The sequence below is a fragment of the Tenrec ecaudatus genome, chromosome 2, assembly GCF_050624435.1.
Source record: "Tenrec ecaudatus isolate mTenEca1 chromosome 2, mTenEca1.hap1, whole genome shotgun sequence".
NCBI lineage: Eukaryota > Metazoa > Chordata > Mammalia > Afrosoricida > Tenrecidae > Tenrec > Tenrec ecaudatus.
In genome coordinates, this window is record NC_134531.1 from 172,221,737 (window position 1) to 172,241,569 (window position 19,833).

The following is a 19,833-nucleotide window of genomic DNA, read 5'->3' on the forward strand; positions in this document are numbered from 1 at the left end:
CAGGGTGTGATGTAGCAACAATGAAAAATACAACTTTCCTCTAGTTCCTAAATGCTTCCTCCCCTGCCCCCCACCACACACACACACACACACACACACACACACACACACACACACACACTATCATGATCCGAATTCTACCTTGCAAGTCTAGCTAGACCAGAGGATGTACACTGTACAGATAGGAACCAGACACACAGGGAATCCAGGGCAGATGATTCCTTCAGGACCAGTGGTGTGAGTGGCAATACTGGGAATGTAGAGGGAGGGTGGGTTGGAAAGGGGGAACCGATTGCAAGGATCTACATGTAACCTCCTCCCTGTGGGACAGACAACAGAAAAGTGGGTGAAGGGAGACGTCAGACCAGGTAAGATATGACAAAATAATAATTTATAAATTATTAAGGGTTCATGATGGAGTGGAGAATGGGGAGGGAGGGGAAAAATGAGGAGCTGATGCCAGGGGCTTAAGTGGAGAACAAATGCTTTGAGAATGATGAGGGCAATGAATGTACAAATGTGATTTACACAATTGATGTATGTATGGATGGTGATAAGACTTGTATGTGCCCCTAATAAAGCAATTAAAAATAAATAAGTTTAAAAAAGAAAAAAACCTAATTGCTCACTAAGGATGTGGGCAAAGGACCTCAACAGAAGTTTCACAAGGGCAGAAATCTGAATGGCCAATAACATTTCAGGAAATGTTCCACAACTTTAGCCATAAAAAATACAAATTAAAACAACAAAGAGATACCACCTAACACCCTCAAAGAGAGCTCAATTAAAAAAAACAACCAGAAAGTAACAAGTGTTTGAGGGGCTGTGATGAGATAGGAACTCTCATCTACTGCTGGTGGAACTATAAGTATGTACAGCCACTATGGAAATCGATTTGGTGCTATCTAAAACAGATGGAAATCGAGATACCATACGACCTAGAAATCCCCCTACTGGGCATATACCCAGAAGAGGCAAGAAACAAACCACGTCCAGACATCCGTGCTCCAATGTTCATCTCCGCACAGTTCACCATTGTAAGGAGCTGGAAACACCCCAAATTTCCATCAATGGACAAATGGGCAAAAAACTGTGGTAGATACATGCAGTGGATACTACACATTGCTAACAAGCAGCAATGGGTGCATGAAGCACATTGCTGCATGGGATGAACTGGAGGGAAGTATGCTAACTGAAGTAAGCCAAGCACAAAAGGACAAATACAACATAAGTCCACTGAGGTAGCTTAAACATAGGGCATAGGGGAAAAGCTGCTCTATACATACATTCCCAGGGTGAGGTCCAGGTACTATGACAGGGATCAAACCCAATCCAGGGATACATACAGCAGCCAACTAAATAGAAGGGGGAAAAGAGAGAGGGGGGCAGGGAAAGACATGGTGGGGGGTAAGCAGGGCACTAACTCACCCATGTAGAGGGTATTGTTTATATCTCCACAGGGTGGGGGGGGAGGGGGAGAGAGAGAGAGGGAGAGCGAGAGCGCGCGCGTGAGAGAGAGCAGCCTTCAACCGGGTATGCCAAGACATGAATACAACATACCAGGCATGTAGCAGGGAACCAATAGAGTGGTCTGCCGGGCTGGCCCAATCCCGACAATGTGGACCCCTCCCACCCCCAGAAGATGTACTTCAGAGGACGACACTGAAGCTACAGCTTGGGGAGGGGGGCACATCTGATTAGAGCACACGGGAGAAATGAAGAGGAATGGAGAGTGAGGGGAACACATCCTCGCCCACCGAGCCCTGAGGACGATATTCCTACTCAGAGCAGCCAATGCAGAGAGACGACCATAGATAGGGTCGGCCCCACTACGAGACACAATGTCCCTCACTATAGCGTTATGGGGGACAACATTGGAGATACAGTGCAGGTATTGTGCCTGATTTGATCCCATCACACTGGAGTGAAACACTAAAGGCACGTAACAGAGCAGCAAGGGTAGCAAAGTGATGAATTCCCAGGGAATACCAAAAATAGACTTTGGGGACAGAGTGTGGCACCCTATCATACTCAACTGGAAAACACTTGTAACAGTAAAAAAAAACAGACCTGGAACTATTTATAGTTTTTTCCTTGTCATTGGTTTCTTTTTGTTGTTGTTATTTTGTTATTGTTTTTTGGTCTTCTTTTGTTGTTTTGTTTGGCTTTCCTTGGGTTTTGCGCTTACTAATGTCTCTGTATGTCTATCTAGATAAGATAGGCAGGATAAACAAATCAGGGATGAAAACAATGGAACCGATGGTTCTGGTTGGGGAGGCATGGCAGAAGGGGCGGTGGGAGAAAGGAAGGAGGGTGTCAACCAACCTCGGGACAAGGGAACAACAAGTGAACTAAAATAAGTGTAGAGAAGGGCATAGGATGCCTAGTGGGACTTAATCAAGGGCAATGTAACAGCAAGGAATTACTAAATCTGAATGAAGGCTGAACAGGATAGTAGGGCAAGAAGAAAATAAAAGGAAATAGAGGGAAAAAGCTAGAAGGCAAAGGCCATTTCTAGAGGTCTAAAAACAGGCGTGCACATATGTAAATATATTTATATGTAATGATAGGGAAATGTACTTATATCTATATGCTAAAAATTAAAGTTGCAGATAGACATTGGGCTTCTAGTATTCCTCAACACAAGGAACACTTTGTTCTAATAATCCAGCATTCTGTGTTGCTCACCTTCCCGACATGATCCCTGAAGACAAAATGGGTGCAGAAGCAAATGTGGTGAAGAAAGCTGATGGTGCTTGGCAATCAAAAGATATAGAGTCTGGGGTCTTAAAAGCTTGAAGATACACAAGCGGCCATCTAGCTGAGAAGAAACAAAGACCACAAGAAGCACACCAGCCTGTGTGATCATGAAGTGTTGATGGGATCAGGTATCAGAACCAGAACAAAATCATGCACCAATGTGAATGGGGGTGTGGGTGGGCGTGGAGTGGAGACCCAATGTCCATCTGTAGACAATTGGACATCCCCTTACAGAATGGTCACAACGAAGAGACAAGCCAGTCAGGGTGCAGTATAGCACCGATGAAACATATAACTTTCCTCTAATTCTTTAATGCTTCCTTCCCTTCACTATCATGACCCCAATTCTATCTTACAAATCAGACTAGACAAGAACATGCACACTGCTACAGATAAGAGTCTGCAGCACAGGGAATCCAGGATAGATAAACCCCTCATGACCAACAATGAGAATGGAGATACCAGGAGGATTAGGGGAAGGTGAGGGGAGAAAGGGGAATTGATCACAAGGATCAACATATAACCCCCTCCTAGGGGTTGTACAACAGAAAAGTAGGCGAAGTGTGACAGAGGACAATGTAAGATATTAAAATAATAATCTATAACTTATCAAGAGTTCATGAGGGAGGGAAATCAGGAGAGGGAGGGGGAAATAAGGAACTGACATCAAGGGCTCAAGTATAAAGAAAATGCTTTGAAAATGATGATGGCAACATATGTACAAACATATGCTTGACACAATGGCTGAATTTATGGATTGTGATGAGATGTAAGAGTCTCAAATAAAGGTATTTAATAAAAAAAAGAAAAGTGAAACAGAAAAATAACCAAAGAAAGCAACGAATGTTGTTAAAAATAACACTAAATATGAATTGTGATAAGAGTTGTATGAGCCCCAATAAAAAAACTTATTAAAAAAATAACACTAATATTGTTACATTGATTTCCTAATACTACAATCAACCAATGGCAGCGTCATTGAGTTGATTCTAACTCACAGTGACCCTATGAGATAGAGTCCAACTGCCCCACGTGGGTTTCCAGCTATAAACCTTTGCACAGGCAGACAGCTATATCATTCTTCTGTAGAGCAGCTGGTGGGTTTGAGTCACCATGTCGTAGTTTAGTGCTTAACTGCTGCATCCCATGGGCTCCTACTGATACTGTAATCCTTTGTAAAACTCCACGATGCACCAGCTGTTCCAGTGATGGGTTAGCAATCCCCTCATTTTGTAGAAGAGAACTCTTAAGATCTACACTGGTGTCATAAATGGATTGTAGCTTTAAGACACATAACAAACAATCAGTAGCCCTTAACCAAGTAACAGTGAATGGAGCAAACTAAAACCCTCGGAGAAGACATTAATTGAATAGATGTAACTACATGAAACCGGAGTTAACAGACATCTAAGATTGGAAATGGATTACCCTGCTTTCCAGCTTAGCATATTTATGCATCTACTGCTTCGACCCAAACATGGAGATGAAAAAGAAATTGAACAATTTTAATGAGCCCAGTGGTGTGGGCAGCACTTTGTGTCCAAACAGGATCACGAAGGGTCCTGAATGGCTTTAAGAAAGCTGGTCCTTAAGTGCCCTTAGCTAATTAACTAACAAACCTCTTCTGCTTCCTACAGGAAGGGAGTGCACTGAACAGAATCAAAGGAAGCCGTCCCCCCTTCCGCGCCCCCCGCCCCCCGGGTGATGCGTTTTCAGTTGTCATCCTCCAGTGGTCACCTGGAGGGAAATAAGCACCACACACCATCTTTCCATTTCTCGTGGGGCAGGCAGACATCAGCATTGTCACAGGGATCAAGTTCTCAAGCAAGCTGCAAATTACTTTCTTTCCTAAGCAGGGTATTAAAGCCAAAGATATCTCCCAGATTATTTTTACATTGAAAATATATTTGGGTTTAATCTAATCATCACATAATCTGTGCACCTGACAAAAAAGCAGATGGTTTTTTTCCAATTCATCTAGAAGGTCTCAGGCCTTTAAAAAAAATAGTATAAACACCCTTTTCTTGTTTTAAATATGTGTGTATGCAGTTGCTTCACGGAATGGAAATAAAATAGAAACCTCCCCAAGTTTCTATTCTATTCTATTCCGATCAGCCTTTGGTGAAATGGTGATGGTGAGAAGGAACCAACCTTAATGCGTACAAACTACAGCAGCCTGCCTGCCTCCTTTCTGTACTGCATTGTCCTGGCCTCCACTTCTCCATCCTTTCCCCACGGTATGACCGCGGTTCCCCAGGACTCTCACTAGCTCCCACAATATGGTGCTTTCCTTATTAATATCCCATTCTGATTGAAAACCTACTCCCTTTTGATATTGTTGTTGTCACTGAGTCAATTCCAACTCATGGTGACTACTCCACAGGAGTTTCAAGGCTGAGGTCTTTGGGAAGCAGATAGCCAATCCTGTTTCCCAAAGTGCCTTTGGGTGGGCTTGAGCAATCAATTTCCAGCTAGAAGTCAAGTGTGTGAGGATCTGCTCAGAGAAGACATTTCAATGCTTCCTTACCATGCTTATCAGCCTAGAAGATGGTAGGACTTGACTTTTCTGTAGTTTACATTGTAAGATTAGTTTTTCTCCCAGACACAAAATCTTATTATAACTTTAAATATACTTCTGCAGAGTTTATACGGTCCTCTCTCCAAACTTGATCTCTGCCACCCACGATCTGTTCTGTTTGGAAATTAAAGTTTCAAAACGTTGCTTCTTTCTCTCTCTCTCTTTTTTTTGAAAACACACTGGTGGTAGGCATTGTTTTCCCTAGTTTCTATTCTGTGGCAAGCTAATTTGACACACAGTGTAGCTGAAAAGTCCAGAATGAGCTCAATTTAATTGGGGCTATTTTCAGTGGAGGTATGAATGCAAAGCAGTAAGAGACTGACATTCGAGGTCCTGCGAGCTGTCAGTTTGGTGTAATGCCAATAACACTGGCCTGTCAGGGGAACAGAGTTCTAGACTTCTGTGTAGGAGAGACTGGCAGGGTGACCTGGGGCCAACAATTTTCCCTAGGGGTTTTCAATTTCCTCATCTATTAAATGGGAATACTGGACCAAGATAGGAATTGATAACTTTTTATGAAACAGGGTTCCAAAAACTCATCGCCATTGAATTGATTCTGACTCACAGTAACCCTATAGGGTGGAGGAGAACGGCCCCGGGAGGCTTCTGAGACTGTAGCTTTTTAAAGGAGTAGAAAGTGTCATTCTTTCCCCCCATGGAATAGCTGGTGCATTTGAACTACTGACCTTGCAGTCAGCAGCCCAAAGCATAACAACTCTGCCACCAGGGTTCAAGTAAGTGAAAATACCACTGAACACAGAAACTCAACCATTTATGGGATGGGATGAGATGACGTCTAGGATCTCCCAGCTTCAGTGTTCAGTAGTATTTTAGGGAAGAGGTACACTCTGTGTGTGCCTAAATCCCACCAATTAGCCTGAATCTTGTTGGCCGAGGGGCAGTTCTGCACTGGGACATCTGGTCCCCAATTTGGCCTCACCTGATTCTCGGTGTTAATGGTGTAAACAGTGTCGGTCTGATCTAACAGCTTGCATGAATAGGCGATGTTGACTGCTGTCTCCTGCTTATCTCCAGTCAAGACCCAGATCTGGATCCCAGCCTCCCGCAGAGCAGCGATCGTATCTGGGACTCCTTCTTGTAGCCGGTCTTCAATCCCCGTGGCTCCTAGAGTGATGAAAGACACCAGCGCTCACAGTTATGGTCAAAGAGTATCAGCTTAATTTTCCCAAGGTCCTTTCAAGTCAGGTGATGGTTATTAAATATCATCCCAGGTCTGGGCTGTGCTGAGCAATGGAGTTAGTCCCTACCATCTCCAGGCTTGAAGGCTTGTTGAGAAAGGTTTTATAACTGAGCTACATGAACTTGTCTACAGGACAACTGGGCTTCATCTGGAGGGTTAGCAGGGGCCTGGCTGAGAAAGTATCGATTACATTCTGACCTGCTAGATCAAGCACAGAGGGGAGGAGGAAGAAGAGTCCAGAGAAGGGGATCAGCATGCGTAAAGACCTGGAGGGAGAGTGGAGTGAAAGAGCATCAGAGAGGACTGGATCCAGGACTGGATCACACAGAGTCTTGTCAGGACACTCAGGGGTCTAGGTTATATTTAGTATCAAAGAAAGCTATTAGAGGTGCTAAGTTGGAGAGTGACAGGCTCACTTTTGAATTTAAACAAGATTACATCAGAAAATGGAGTGGGGATTTAAAGAAGCAGGGGGAGAGTCCAGTGAACAGTTAGTTCAGAGCCTGAGACAGAGTCCAGTGAGATAGTGGCCTGGAGCAACCCACTGACCCACTGCAAGTTGAGTCCAGCTAACAGCGGCCTTAGGTAGGCTTCCCGAGCTGTAAAGTTTTGGGAGAGCAGAAAGCCTCATCTTTTTCTAGCAGAGTGGCTGGACATCATCAATTGCAGAGAAGTAAAATGGAGAGATCAAAAATTTTGCTCTGCACCTGTTGTATAGCAACATGAACATGGATCCATGCTTTTGTTAATAATCCTGGAGGGAGTTAACGTGCAGGTTCCTTATTTTCAAGGAATGATCGCAGGCTTCCACTAGCCCTCATAATGGTACACCCAAGTACTGCAGTCTTTGATGAGCCTGGGAAGCACAGTGGTTTAAGCACTTGGCTGGTGACTGAAAAGTTGTTAGTTTGAACCCGTGTCCCTCGTCTTCTGGCAAGGTGACAGGCTCTGATCCCCTATGAAGTGTTCTGCTCTATTCTACAAGGTTGCCATAAGTCAGAATCGACTCGATGGTGAGTTTTCTTTTTTTTGGTAATACATAGTTGCTAAGCGATTAAGTAAAAATAAATCTGCATTTAAATTGAGGCTCACTTCAGACCACAGACTAATGGCTACTCATTTCATTCTGGAAAGGAGCAAGGCATTTCATTTCTTTTAATAATGCGGAGTGACAATAGGTTGGCAAAGCAGTTACACTGGGTGCATACTGAAAAGATAATTTCATAGTCAGGGAGTTGGTGTGAACGTTATGCAGCTTTTTAAATAGCAGGGTGGTTTCTTGATGGTGAGATGAATTCTCATGCCAGCCCCAGGCTTTTCCTTACCCAACCACCTTGAGGGAAGAAAAACAACCTCCTTTCTCTGAAATGCTCCTGTTTTGTATTTCAGGTCCAAATGTGCAGGTAAACAACCCCAGGAAAAGTAATGGCGCCATCCTCCTATTTTCTTCCCCAAGGGTTAGCCTGGAAGGTGAGATTCTGAAGCTGATGGATATTAAAGGGAGGCAGAATGAGGCAGAGAGGAGGAAAAACACATTTATTTGTGTGAAAGAGAAAATGAAACAGGAAGGTTGTGAACATCTTTTCCAGCCAGGGGAAGTCGGCAGGTCCTGACAGATTCTCTTTCACGCAGAATTAGCTGAGAACACTTCTCCCTGACAGAGACCAGGCTCTGCATGAATCAAAAGCTTCCTTCATGAAGGCAGAGGAGGACCACGAGTCACTATGGGACCTCCTGTTGGGGATGGAGCTGTCTGTTCTAGCCACCTCGGGTCCTTGGTAAGACAAATTTTGCGGTCAGCTTTAAAGGGGCCTTGAAAGCAGCAAGCAAAGGCTCCAGCAGCCAAAACATTGGCAACAAAAAGACCAAAGGTGTTGGGAAGTCACCTTTTCTACCCATTTATCACCTAAAACGAGTTATGGGATCAGTGGTAGAATTCTTGCCTTCTGTGTGGGAGACCCAGGTTCGATTCCCAGCCAGGGCACCTCATGCACAGCCACGGCTCACCTGTCAGCAGAAATTCGGTGTGTTGCTATGAGGTTTAACAGGTGTTAGTGGAGCTCCCAGACTAAGATGAATTAGGAAGATAAGGCCTGGAAATCTATTTCGGAAACCAGCCCATGAAAGTCTGATGGACCGCCACATTGCCTGACACACAACCAGTCACGGGGATAGCTTAGGGCCGGGCAGCGTTTTGTTCTCTTGTGCATTGGATCACCGTGAGGTGGGGCTGGCAGCTCAAAGCACCAACCACTTGCCACCTATGCTTCAAAATCTTGTCGCCACCTTTAGATGTAAAGGCATCGCCATCATTTGACAGCATCCTGGGCTCTCTCCTTTGCCCCACGGCCTGGTTAGTTTAGAGGAGTGTAATTGACCCAGGAGAGGAACTAGGGCTCACAGGGATGCAACGATGTGTCCCTGGACACCCAGCAAGATCAAGATAGGGCCAGAACTTGTCCCTTCGCTTTAGCTCATGAAAAAGAAGGTTTTTTGCCCCATGGTTAGTATGTATTGCTTGGGACTGTGTCTTACCCAGATCACATTTATGAGGTATGAGACTAACCCTTATACATAGAGTCTCCCTTTCCCCTCTTGGCAATTCTTTTCCTCCAAGAAAACATGAGCTCTCTGTGCTTCATTTCCCCCTTTTTGAGTCAGTGTTAAGTTTTCTGGGCCGCAGCAGCCAGATGACCAATTCTAAAGCACACATTGGGTGCTACATCCATCCTCTACCCACTTCAAATGCTTAGGTTCTGATTCACACAGTTGTTCATAGTCTGAGCCCTGCTTACCTCTCTCACCTCCCATCAGGACCACACACACGCTGAGCCAGCCACAGGGGACCTCTGAGTTTCCAGCTTGTCGACACACTCTCTAGAGAAAGACTGGGCTTTCTATTTCCATAAAGAATTACAGCCTCAGAAACCCACAGGTGTCCCTAACCTGTCCTACAGGGTGGCTACCAGTCGGAATCAACTGGGTGATAGTGAGGTTGCTTGGCTTTGCTATGCGATCCCATCTCTAGGCCTTTGCTTCTGTCCTCTCTGCCTGGAACATTCTCCATATTTGCCAAACCTTCCTCCACCTTTCAGTTCCTGATCTTTCTAGGACTCCCAGCCACAAAACAACACTGACGCCCCCTAGTAGGTGCTTCCACCACCGGGCACACCTTTCAGCCTGCCATGAATCACACACCGCTCCAATTCTATGCTTAATCATCTAGTTTCCTCACTAAACTCCGGGCTCTGGGAGGGAAGGGGCTCTTGCGCTGTGGCTTCCATTGTAGTTTCAAAACTTAGTGTTACTTGACACATAGTAGGTGCTCAGCAAACACTGAAAGCACCGAAGGCATGTGTTGCTCTTGGAGGCGCCAATCTCATTGGCGTCTGCCAGCAGGGTGTGCAGAATTGTTCCCGAGGGGTGCATTTTACGGAGCTGTGTGGGAGTCTGAGTTGGTTTTGGCACATCCATTTTGTGCCAAGTACCTGGAAGGGCACCCCCGGGAAGCCTTCTAATTGAGACATATTTGCAGCAGTGTCAGAATCAGGGCCAAGAGCTCCCTCTCCAACTTGCAGTATTCCCCCTTTCATTTAATGATGGCTTATTTTTAGCTACCGAGCAAGGTGAGTTGATTCTCCAGACGCTGAGCCGTTTCCATGAGAAGCTCCTCTCGGTTGTCCAGGGATGCCTCTGCCTCACGACGGAAATTGGCCCACTGCCGGAAGTCTTCTTCGCTCAGCACCTGCAGAGGGTAAAAGGCTGGGTCACAAACGGGGTGGGTGTGGAAGCAGAAGCCTACTCTCCGGGCCTCCTCGGCTGGGCCTCCTATAGCTCTGTTTCAGCTTCCCTACACAACTAGATGGATTTTCTCCTCAATGCCTTTTCTCTTAGCATGTATAAATCAATGAAGCATTGATCTTTGTGTTCCATTATCACCAGGCATCTGTTGAGCCCCTATTGTGCCCCAGGCACTGGAGACACAGCAGTGATCAAGACAAACAGCGTCCCTGCATGCCTGGGCTCGTATGCTGGTGGAGGGAGAGCGACATCAGTCAAGTAAATATTTTAAAGGACAGAATTCCTACCAAGGAAATAAAAAGGGTGATATGGTAGCATGTGGCAGGTGGAGGGATAGCTTTGGGAGGTCTCCTGTCATGCAGATGTTCAAATCTCTTCTATGAGGTGACATGGGGAAAAGCACTTGTCAGTGTATCAGTGCAAAGGCTGCGAAGCTTCCATGGACTTGGCTCTCCCTCTGTTCCTTGAACTTAACAGTCACCTGAATGATGGAGAGTATGGTGAAGGGAGGCCGGGGGGATGGCAGCAGGCAGCTCTTGCACCGTCTACTAGACCACTCTGCTGGGCAGGTTACTGTGCAGGCGCAGTTGTCCAATAACTGGAAGTACCCATGTAAGGCCAAAGCATCTTCTCTCAGAGTCCCATAATCCTTTCAGACCCCTCTGACAGCATCTTATGCCCACTCCCCCTCCTGGCATGGGTGATCCTTTTATCTCAGAACCAAATATTCATTACATGCACCTCTGGGTCTGGCAATCTAGGGACTGGTGAGGGCACATAGGTAGGCTTTTTGCTAGTGAGAAATTCTGCTGTCTATCAAAGCTAAAACTAAAGTCACAAAATTGACTCATGGTTGTTGAGTCAAGGGAGCCCCGTATAACGAAGTGGTTATATATTGGGCTGCTAACCCCAAGGTCTGCAATTCAAAACTACCAGCTGCTCCTTGGGGAGAAAGACAAAGCTTTGTACTCCCATAAAGAGTTAGAGTCGTGGAAACCCACAGGGGCAGTTCTGCCCTGTTCTGTGGGGGCACCATGGGTCAAAAGCGACTTGATGGCATTGAGTTGTTGTTGTTGTTTTATTAATAAATAGGACAGAGTGAATTGTTCTTTAGGATTTCTGAGGATGTACTTTTTTTGTGTGTGTGGAAGCTGACTGCCCCATTTTTCTCTTGCAGAAGGCAGATTTGAACTGCTGATCTTTTCATTAGTAGCCCAACACTAAACTCACTATGGCTCCTCAAAGTCTATCAGAGGAGATGAAATATGCTCAAACAATGGCTTTAGAAAGCGATGAGTATGATTATAATTTATAGAGTAGGGAGCTATACCAGGCACTGTACATGGTACCTGACTTAGTCTCCATGACAACAGTATGGGCTAGGGCGTGGTTCCATTATTTTGCAAATAAGTACCAAAACTCAGAGGTGAAGAAACTTCCCAAAGTCACACATCTGATTAGTAGTGAAACTTGGACTTGTACATAGGTGGGTCTAGGCATAAACTTTAAACTCTAGATGGCACTTAGTACATAAAAGAAATGGTGGGGGGACGTTGGGGATTTACGGAGGAGAAAACATTGCTAGCTATCTTAGATCTCCCACTAGCTTTCAGGTACCTCATTTGATGCCCCCGCTCTGTGGCTCACAGCCCTCTTTGCATGCCTCCTTTGCAAAGGCTGCAATGTCCAAGGCGTGAGGGTGAGAGATGGGCAATCTACAGTCTACACAGCCTCGAGTGGATTCTTGCCTTCAGTAACAAAGGCCCCATTTACCACCCCTTCCACATTCCTGAGAATCCAGAAATCTAGATTTTTATGCAATCACATAAAAATCTCTAAAATTGAAGTCTAGGAAAATAATGCAAATTTTAAAAAGATTCTATGGAGGTCAAAATCTAACATTAAAGAATAATTTTATGAGTTACCTAATAATCACAGAAACAGGAAATGATAGAGGTGTGTCGATAATGCGATTTTACCATTCAGATTTCTGCCATGGCAAAGTTACTAATTGGATGAGCCTCTGTGGAAACTCTGAATGGCTACTCTTGGAGAAGGCAGAAGCAAAGGACAGAACAGTCTCTCCGCTGTTTAATGATCTCCAAAGGGCTCATGGAGGGACCTTACCTTCTTGGCGATGCACAGTGTGCGGAGGCCGTCTCTTGCATATAAGTCTAGATGCTTCTGGGTCTTGGCTCGTATTTTCCTCAGCTTCTTTTCCATACTAGTATCAGTCACTGTCAAATAACCATTGTCCTCCATCAGGTTTCATACAAAGACTTAGAGATGTCTGTTTTCAGCACCTACAGTCTTCTCCGATGATCGGAAATGCTTCCAAGGAGAAGAGCTCTACCAGCAGCCCACCCCGGAGACACAAAAAGGCTCTTCCGACCGTGAGGATGCCCTGGAAAGGGATACTCCCAGAGTCCTTAAGTTGACTGTTGATTACGTCCTATCAGTAGCCTGGCTGAGGAAAGTGGTATTTAAGGGAGGTGGGTGATGCTCCCAAACTCATGTTTTCATCAGTTACCTGGGAAATTTAAACAAATACGAGAGATTCCCAGGTCTAATTTCAGCCCAATTGACTCAAAACCCCAACGTGTGACCTCTTAGTAGGCTATCTTGGTGCTTTTCATGTAGACACCTTAGACCTGATGGGAAACTGACTCTGGAAACTGTCCCCAGGGTCTTGAACATGCCACGCATCGTCTTTATTGTCATCTACCTTAACCCCTTGTATCAAGTTAGGTTTCCAAACGTCTACATCTCTGGATCTTATTAACTAAATTCTTTACTACATTGAGTTTGCTGAGTTAGGTTTTCTCTTTATGCAAGAAGTCATTTTTGAAGAGAAAAAAAACCATTTCTTTAAATTTAAAGTGAAAACATTACATTGCTTAAAATTCTCCTTATGATGTCCTGCATCATGTTTCTTTCTGAAGGAAATTGTATCTTTCTCTTGATACTACAGTACTTCTATTATTAAGTAATAAGAATTTTAAATCAGACTGGCTAGTGTTGAGCAGAATGGATACCACCCATTGCTTTTCTCACCTGGGACATCAGAAACATCAATCGAGACTAGTGCTTTGGAAAGCTTAGCTTGAAAAGGTTCTAAAATCCTTAACCAGGATGGATCTAGATTCTGTTTTTTTTTTGTTTGTTTTAAGCAGTGAACAAATTTTGTGTACTTCCTTGACCCTTCTATGTAATTCAGAATTGAAAATACAGCTCTTAACAATAAGTGTTATTTAAGGAAAATGTTCTATGATCTACTTGGGTCAGTAGACCTTGGGACCCTCAGAGCTCAAGACTGGCCATCTAAGTTGCAGCTGTTGGTCCCTGTTTGCCCAGAAGAAAGAGGAGTGAAGAAAAACCAAAGACACATGAGAATAATTAGTCCACTGGACCAATTTGTCTAAGAGACCACAAGAATATCAGGCTTTCTGACCCTGCGACCAAGAAAAACTAACTCAGGCTCTGCTGCCATTTCCAACTGCTTTGAAAGGGGTGATCTTGGATAGAGTGGGAGAAACTTGTGGAATGAAATTTAAAAGGATAGAAAAGACCAGGTCTATTGGCTGGATAGAGACTGGTAGACCCCCAAGACCATGGCTTGTAGTTGTCTTTCAGATTTGTAACAGAACTCTCCTCAATGCCTCCATTTTTAGGCACACACACACCCCACAGCCACACTGGGGAGGGGTGCACAATTTCAATCTACCAGTTGTTTGAGATTCAGAGGGCAGTATTTACCTGAGGACAAAGCTCAGAAGGGTTAAGAAAAAAGGAGGAATGAAAATAGGAGTCACAGGAAGACGAGAGATAGGTGATATTACAATGTAGGGATTGTTATTACACGACATAAAATGTTTACGAATTGTTGAATGGAAAACTGATCTGCTCTAATCACCTAATTACTTTGGAACCTCACAGGTTCCAAATTAGTTCATAATAAAAAGTTAAAAAAAGAGAAGTGTTCTGGATTAAATTGTGTTTCCCTACAAGACATTATTGAAGTCCTCACTCCCGACCTGTGAATGTGACATTGTTTGGAAACTGGATCTTTATAGATGTTACCAGTCAGGTTAACACGGGGTAATGTGGAGCATGGTGGGTCCTAATCCAATCTGACAAGTGCCCTTCTAAAAGAGAAGACGTATCACAGGCACCAGGAAGAGAGCCGCATGAAGTCTGAGTCAAGGTTACGGTGAGAAGGAATGCCCATGGCTGCTGACTGCAACCAGATGTTGGGAAAAGGAACCCAGTTCCTTTTCAAAGCGCCCAGAAGGAATCAACACAACGGAAGCTCTGATTGTGGACTCGCAGGCTCTAGAATGCTGAGACAATCAATCTCCATCAGGATTAGTTGCCCCATTGTCGTAATTTGCGACAGCAGCCTTAGGAACACAGTACAACAAGGACGTCTGGCAAAAGCTCTGATTTTCTCTGTCATAACACGTCAAGGCTATTTAATACCATAGTCAGCTTCTTTTAAAGATCATTTTCTTACTTTTTATGTGCTACTGTTCTTTTGGTGAGCGTCTATCTCATGTAATTTGAACATGTGGCCAGGAGAGACCAGCTCCTGGAAAAGAACTTTTTGGCAAAGCAGAAGAGAAGCAAGAAAGAGGAAGATCCTAGACAAGATGGAGTGATAGTGGCCAAAATAATAGGCTCCAACAGAAGAGCCATTGAGAGGGCGGTGCGGGCAGTGTTTGGTTTTGTCGTACAGTCACTACGAGTTGGAATCAACTCTAGGACGTCTAGCAGCAGCAACAACAACAACAATAACAACAGTTTCTTTGATTTCTGAAGCACAGTCTTCATCTTCCCATAGGTGGACTGAGCACTGATTTTTGTATTTTATTCCCAATAGCTGCAAGCTCTTGAGATTAAGCCCCTGTGTTCCGCTCATGAGCATGTACTTGACCTTTTTGCTCAGACAGCCAGAACTTCAGAGTCTAGTGGAATGTTTGAGCCCAAACCCGGGGTTATTTTTCTCTCCCTTTTCAAATCTTTGTTCTTAATTCCTATAACAACATTGAATATATGCCTTTTATTGGAAGCATCTCAACTCCAGTTTGGAACCCAGTAAGGAACAAATAAAGAGACATCTCCAGGGCAGCTTGGGTGGCTGCTGGCCAGGCATAGCACCCTACTTCCCTTGCCTCAGAGTACTGAATTCACTGGTCTGCCAGAGTCTGGGGATGCAGAAGCCTAATTAGCTCCCTCCCCATTCTGAACACTCATCCATCACCATGTACTGCTTGGCCCTGATCCACAGCTGATAATGCAGGAGGCACCCGGCTGCCTGGGCAATTCTAAAGCTTGGCCAGAATCTCCTATCCTGGGAGAATCATAGCCTCATAACTGTCTTCTCCTTGTTAGCAACTAGGAAACGGCTGAACACTAATTCATACTGCTCCAAAATTGGACACTGATATATAGGAACTTTGGAACATTTTTCTGGCTCAGCGCAAGTTTATGAAAATATATTTTGGGATGGCTGGGGAAGAGGCTGATAAGAGGGACACCTGAGGCTTCCCAGAGTGAACTGAACCTGGCTCAGAATTCTGGCAATATGGAAAGGGCTCTGAATTGACGTTCAGAAAATCTGGGCCTGGGATCTATCACCAGTTTGCTGTGTGACCGCTCCTAATTTATTACCTTCTCTGGGTTCGTGTTAGTCTCTCTTTTTCTATGGAGGGAGGAAGGAAGGGTGAGAACTCCACAGTGTCTTTTCAAAAGCAAACCAAACAAAAAACCATGCATAACAACACAAAAACTCAAATAAACACAACTCTGCCATGTGCTTGTATGGTGATCGCATGTGTAACAGCATGGAACTGTGACGCCATAGGGTTTACAATAGCTGAAGTTTTGGAAGCACTCCAGGAGATCTTTCTTCCAAGGCACCTCCAGAAGGACTTAATCCTCCGTTCTTTTGATTTACATTTAAACATTTTAACCATTTTTACTGCCCACGGTGCACCCAGGGCAGGGTTTGGCACACTGGTGTTCTCAAACTGACCACAGCTCTTCTGGTACCTATGTGAAGCTTTGACATAAAACAAAATGAAACTAATCATGGTCTAATTGTTAGATACTGGTGATTTCACTTGTCTGTAAAATTTATATGTATGGTTCTTGAAAAAATTAAAAATTGTTATGAGGGATAGAACTGGCTCTTCCACAAAGTGAGTGCATAAGCAAATGTGGTGAAGAAAGCTGATAGTGCCAGGCTACCCAAAGACATAGCATCTGGGTCTTAAAGGTTTGAAGATAAACAAGCAGTCATCTAGCTGAGAAGCAACAAAACCCGCATGGAAGAAGCACACCAGTTTGTGTGATCACAAAGTATCTATAGGATCAGGTATCAGGCATCAAAGAACAGAAAATCATATCATTGTGAATGAGGGGGAGCATGGAGTGGAGACCCCAAGCCCATCTGTAGGCAACTGGACATCCCCTTACAGAAGGGATGTGAGGAGGAGACGAACCAGTCAGGGTGTAGTATAGCAACAATGAAACATACAACTTTCCTCTAGTTCTTTAATGCTTCCTCCCCGAACCCCCCACTATCATGATCCCAATTCTACGTTACAAATCTGGCTAGACCAGAGGATGTACACTGGTACAGATAGGAACTGGAAACACAGGGAATCCAGGACAGATGAACACCTTAGGATCAATAATGAGAGTATACCAGGAGGGTAAGGGAAAGGTGGGGGAGGAAGCAGGACTGATCACAATGATATACATATAACCCCCTCCCTGGGGGATGGACAACAGAAAAGTGGGTGAGGGGAGACATCGGACAGTGTATTTTCCCATGGAAAAATAATAGTAATTTATAAATTATCAAGGGTTTGTAATAATAGTAATTTATAAATTATCAAGGGTGGGGGAGGGAGGGGAAAATGAGGAGCTTATGCGAAGGGCTCAAATAGAAAGAAAATGTTTTGAGAATGATGATGTGCAAATGTGCTTGACACAATGGTTGGATGTATGGATTGTGATAAGAGTTGTATGAGCCCCTAATAAAATGATTGAAAAAAACTGGCTCTTCCATCTCAAACATTTGCTGACCCGGGCCTAGGGTAGTGTAATGTGTGTCACACACACACACACACACAATGTGTGGAGATAGATAATCTAATCATATAAAGTTGAAAAACTAGAGGGGTGAATAAAGAGAAGTCCCTATGGCATAGTAGGTTACATATTGGGCTGCTAACCACAAGGTCAGCCTATCAAAACCACCAGCTGCTCTTTGGGAGCAAGATGAGGCTCTCAGCTAGCTCCTTTAAAGAGTTACAGTGTTGGAAACCCAAGGGCTGTTCTATTTTGTCCTATTGGGTCATTATGAGTTGGAACTGACTCAGGGACAGGGAGTTTCTTGGAAGATTCCCATCGTAGTACCTCATTAACAGATCCTGAACCACAGAGTCATTTCCATTAAGTTTGGTTTTGGTGAACTGGGTGAATTGAAGATGGCCCAGAGCCTTACATATGGTCATGTGTACTGGGGTCCGAGAGGGAGGCGATGCTGAATGCAGTGTGTCCGTTTGACTATGGAACTTGCTTTGAGGGAGGCGTTTTGTAGGCCTGCTGTGATAGTCACCTAATCTGGTGTCAATTTAAGGATTCAGAGTGTAGGGGTGGAGTCTAGGCTGTCAATCTGGAGATAGCCAATGAGACTTCTGTGGGCATGGTCTTCTCCTGGGAAATCTGGTGCTTCCTCCTTAGAGGCGGAAGACACTTCTCTCTCTGCCACTTCCTGGGAGACATTGCAGAAGACAAGCCACATGGACGAAACCAGACCTCGGAAGCCAGAGAAGCCACAGAGGGACCCCTGTCAGCACTGAGATGCTTATACCACCACTGGACCCAAAGACTTTCTACCCACTGCATTTGCTTCAGTGCATGTGTTTCAAGAGTCTGAAGAAGACTTTATAGATTGGTATCATACGTATGGGCTAATATCAGACTTATGGCCTTGGACTGGACTGGGTTGGGATGATTTTTCAATGTTCAATTCCTCTTGTATATAAATCTCTTTCTTATACACATATGTGTGTTCATAGATTTGTTTCTCTAGTCTGCCCAGACTAACACACCTGCTGACCAGGTGACATTGTGATGTGAGCGCCTAATGACCATTCCCCACTGCCTTCTAAACGACCAGAGCCCTCAGTTCTTGCACCTCAGTGTGAGGTGGGACTCACCGCAGGCCGGGTCTTCCAGCAGGTCCATGATGGCCGTGTCAGCACCCTTGGTATAGACTATGATCTCGCCGGTCAGTGGGTGCCTCACAACGACGGACATCCTCTTTCTGACAGAGTCAAAGCCCAGGGTGCAGAGAAGGTCGAAGGTGAGGCAGGTGCCCTGCGGCAGGCGCACAGTCACCTGCTCCGGTGTGCGGGACACCAGCGTGAAGCTGTAGGCCCGCGCAGCATGCACCAGGGCTGCCTCGTCAGGGCTCTCAGCCTCGTAGCAGAGGTCAGAACTAGCCAAGCTCAGGGCCGGGGTCTCCAGAGCTTCCTCCAGTGGAGGGCCTTCTGCGGATGCCAGCATGTCTCCCTGGTCCCCTGTGCTGCTCGGGTAGCCGCCATCGGTGGAGTAGCCCCCACTGCACACAGATGCGTCGTCTCTCTCATCTGAGTCGGTGGTGGGCATGTTGGTTCCCACACTCTCCTCCAGGTCTGTGTCAGAGGGTGCCGTGGACGAGAACGACTGGCTGAGGGCTGACAGCTTCAGCCTCTGGAAGAGTTGCTGAAGCTTCTCCAGGGACATTCCCAGAGCCTTGGCTGAGGTTGGCATGGTGACCTTGAGTCAAAGGAGAGCAGAACATTACTGTTGGTGTTGAAAAAAGTGTCAACCTCGCTCACAGTAGAAGATGGAGAAAATGTTCAGGTCATGAATAGTGATTTCTCTGGTTGTTGGGGAGTCTCCTCCCCCGTGGGTCTCAGTTTACCCATGGTAAAATGAAGGGCTTCCTTCCAGCCCTGGTCTTCAGAGGTTGTCTGCGCTCCTTGTCTCCACCTTCAATCATAAGAAAGGAAGGGAAAGAAGACAAATGGCAGCTTCCTCAGCCCTGGGGCTTCCGCTTCATCTCTGTGGGCAGTGTCTGCTTTTCCAACTCTTCCAGAAGGAAACCCATACGCCAAGAAGTTCAGAAAATTGGTCAGTATCACATAATGTTTGAGCAGTGGAGCTGAAACCCAAATTCGGTTTGCTTAACTCCAGAGATTGCCTCTTTGCTCACTGACCTTCCAGCCAGCTAAGGCCAAGCACCTCCCACCCACTGCCTTCCCATCCCGTAACTTGAGTACTGGGAGTTGGATATCCGATCATCCAAGAATATTCTTCTTCCTGTCTGAAAAATATAGTTAATTTCTCAGACAATGCTTCCTGCCTCCCAAAACTTCTGATAACTTGGCAAGTCTTCTGAGGTTTAAAATTTCAGAATGGGTGGGCGCTTGGCCTT

At 45.1% G+C, this 19,833-nt stretch overlaps 1 protein-coding gene across 1 annotated transcript in view; it reads right to left on the reverse strand.

Moving 5' to 3' along the window:
- Window positions 1–19,833, reverse strand: part of ATP10B (ATPase phospholipid transporting 10B (putative)) — a 144,653-nt gene that overhangs the window by 53,870 nt on the left and 70,950 nt on the right. The window contains exons 10-13 of the mRNA XM_075542721.1: window positions 18,572–19,172; window positions 12,468–12,577; window positions 10,158–10,284; window positions 6,279–6,463 (exon numbers count right to left, since the gene is read on the reverse strand). Of these exons, the coding sequence (XP_075398836.1) occupies window positions 6,279–6,463; window positions 10,158–10,284; window positions 12,468–12,577; window positions 18,572–19,172 (1,023 nt within the window). The remainder of the gene's footprint in view (window positions 1–6,278; window positions 6,464–10,157; window positions 10,285–12,467; window positions 12,578–18,571; window positions 19,173–19,833) is intronic.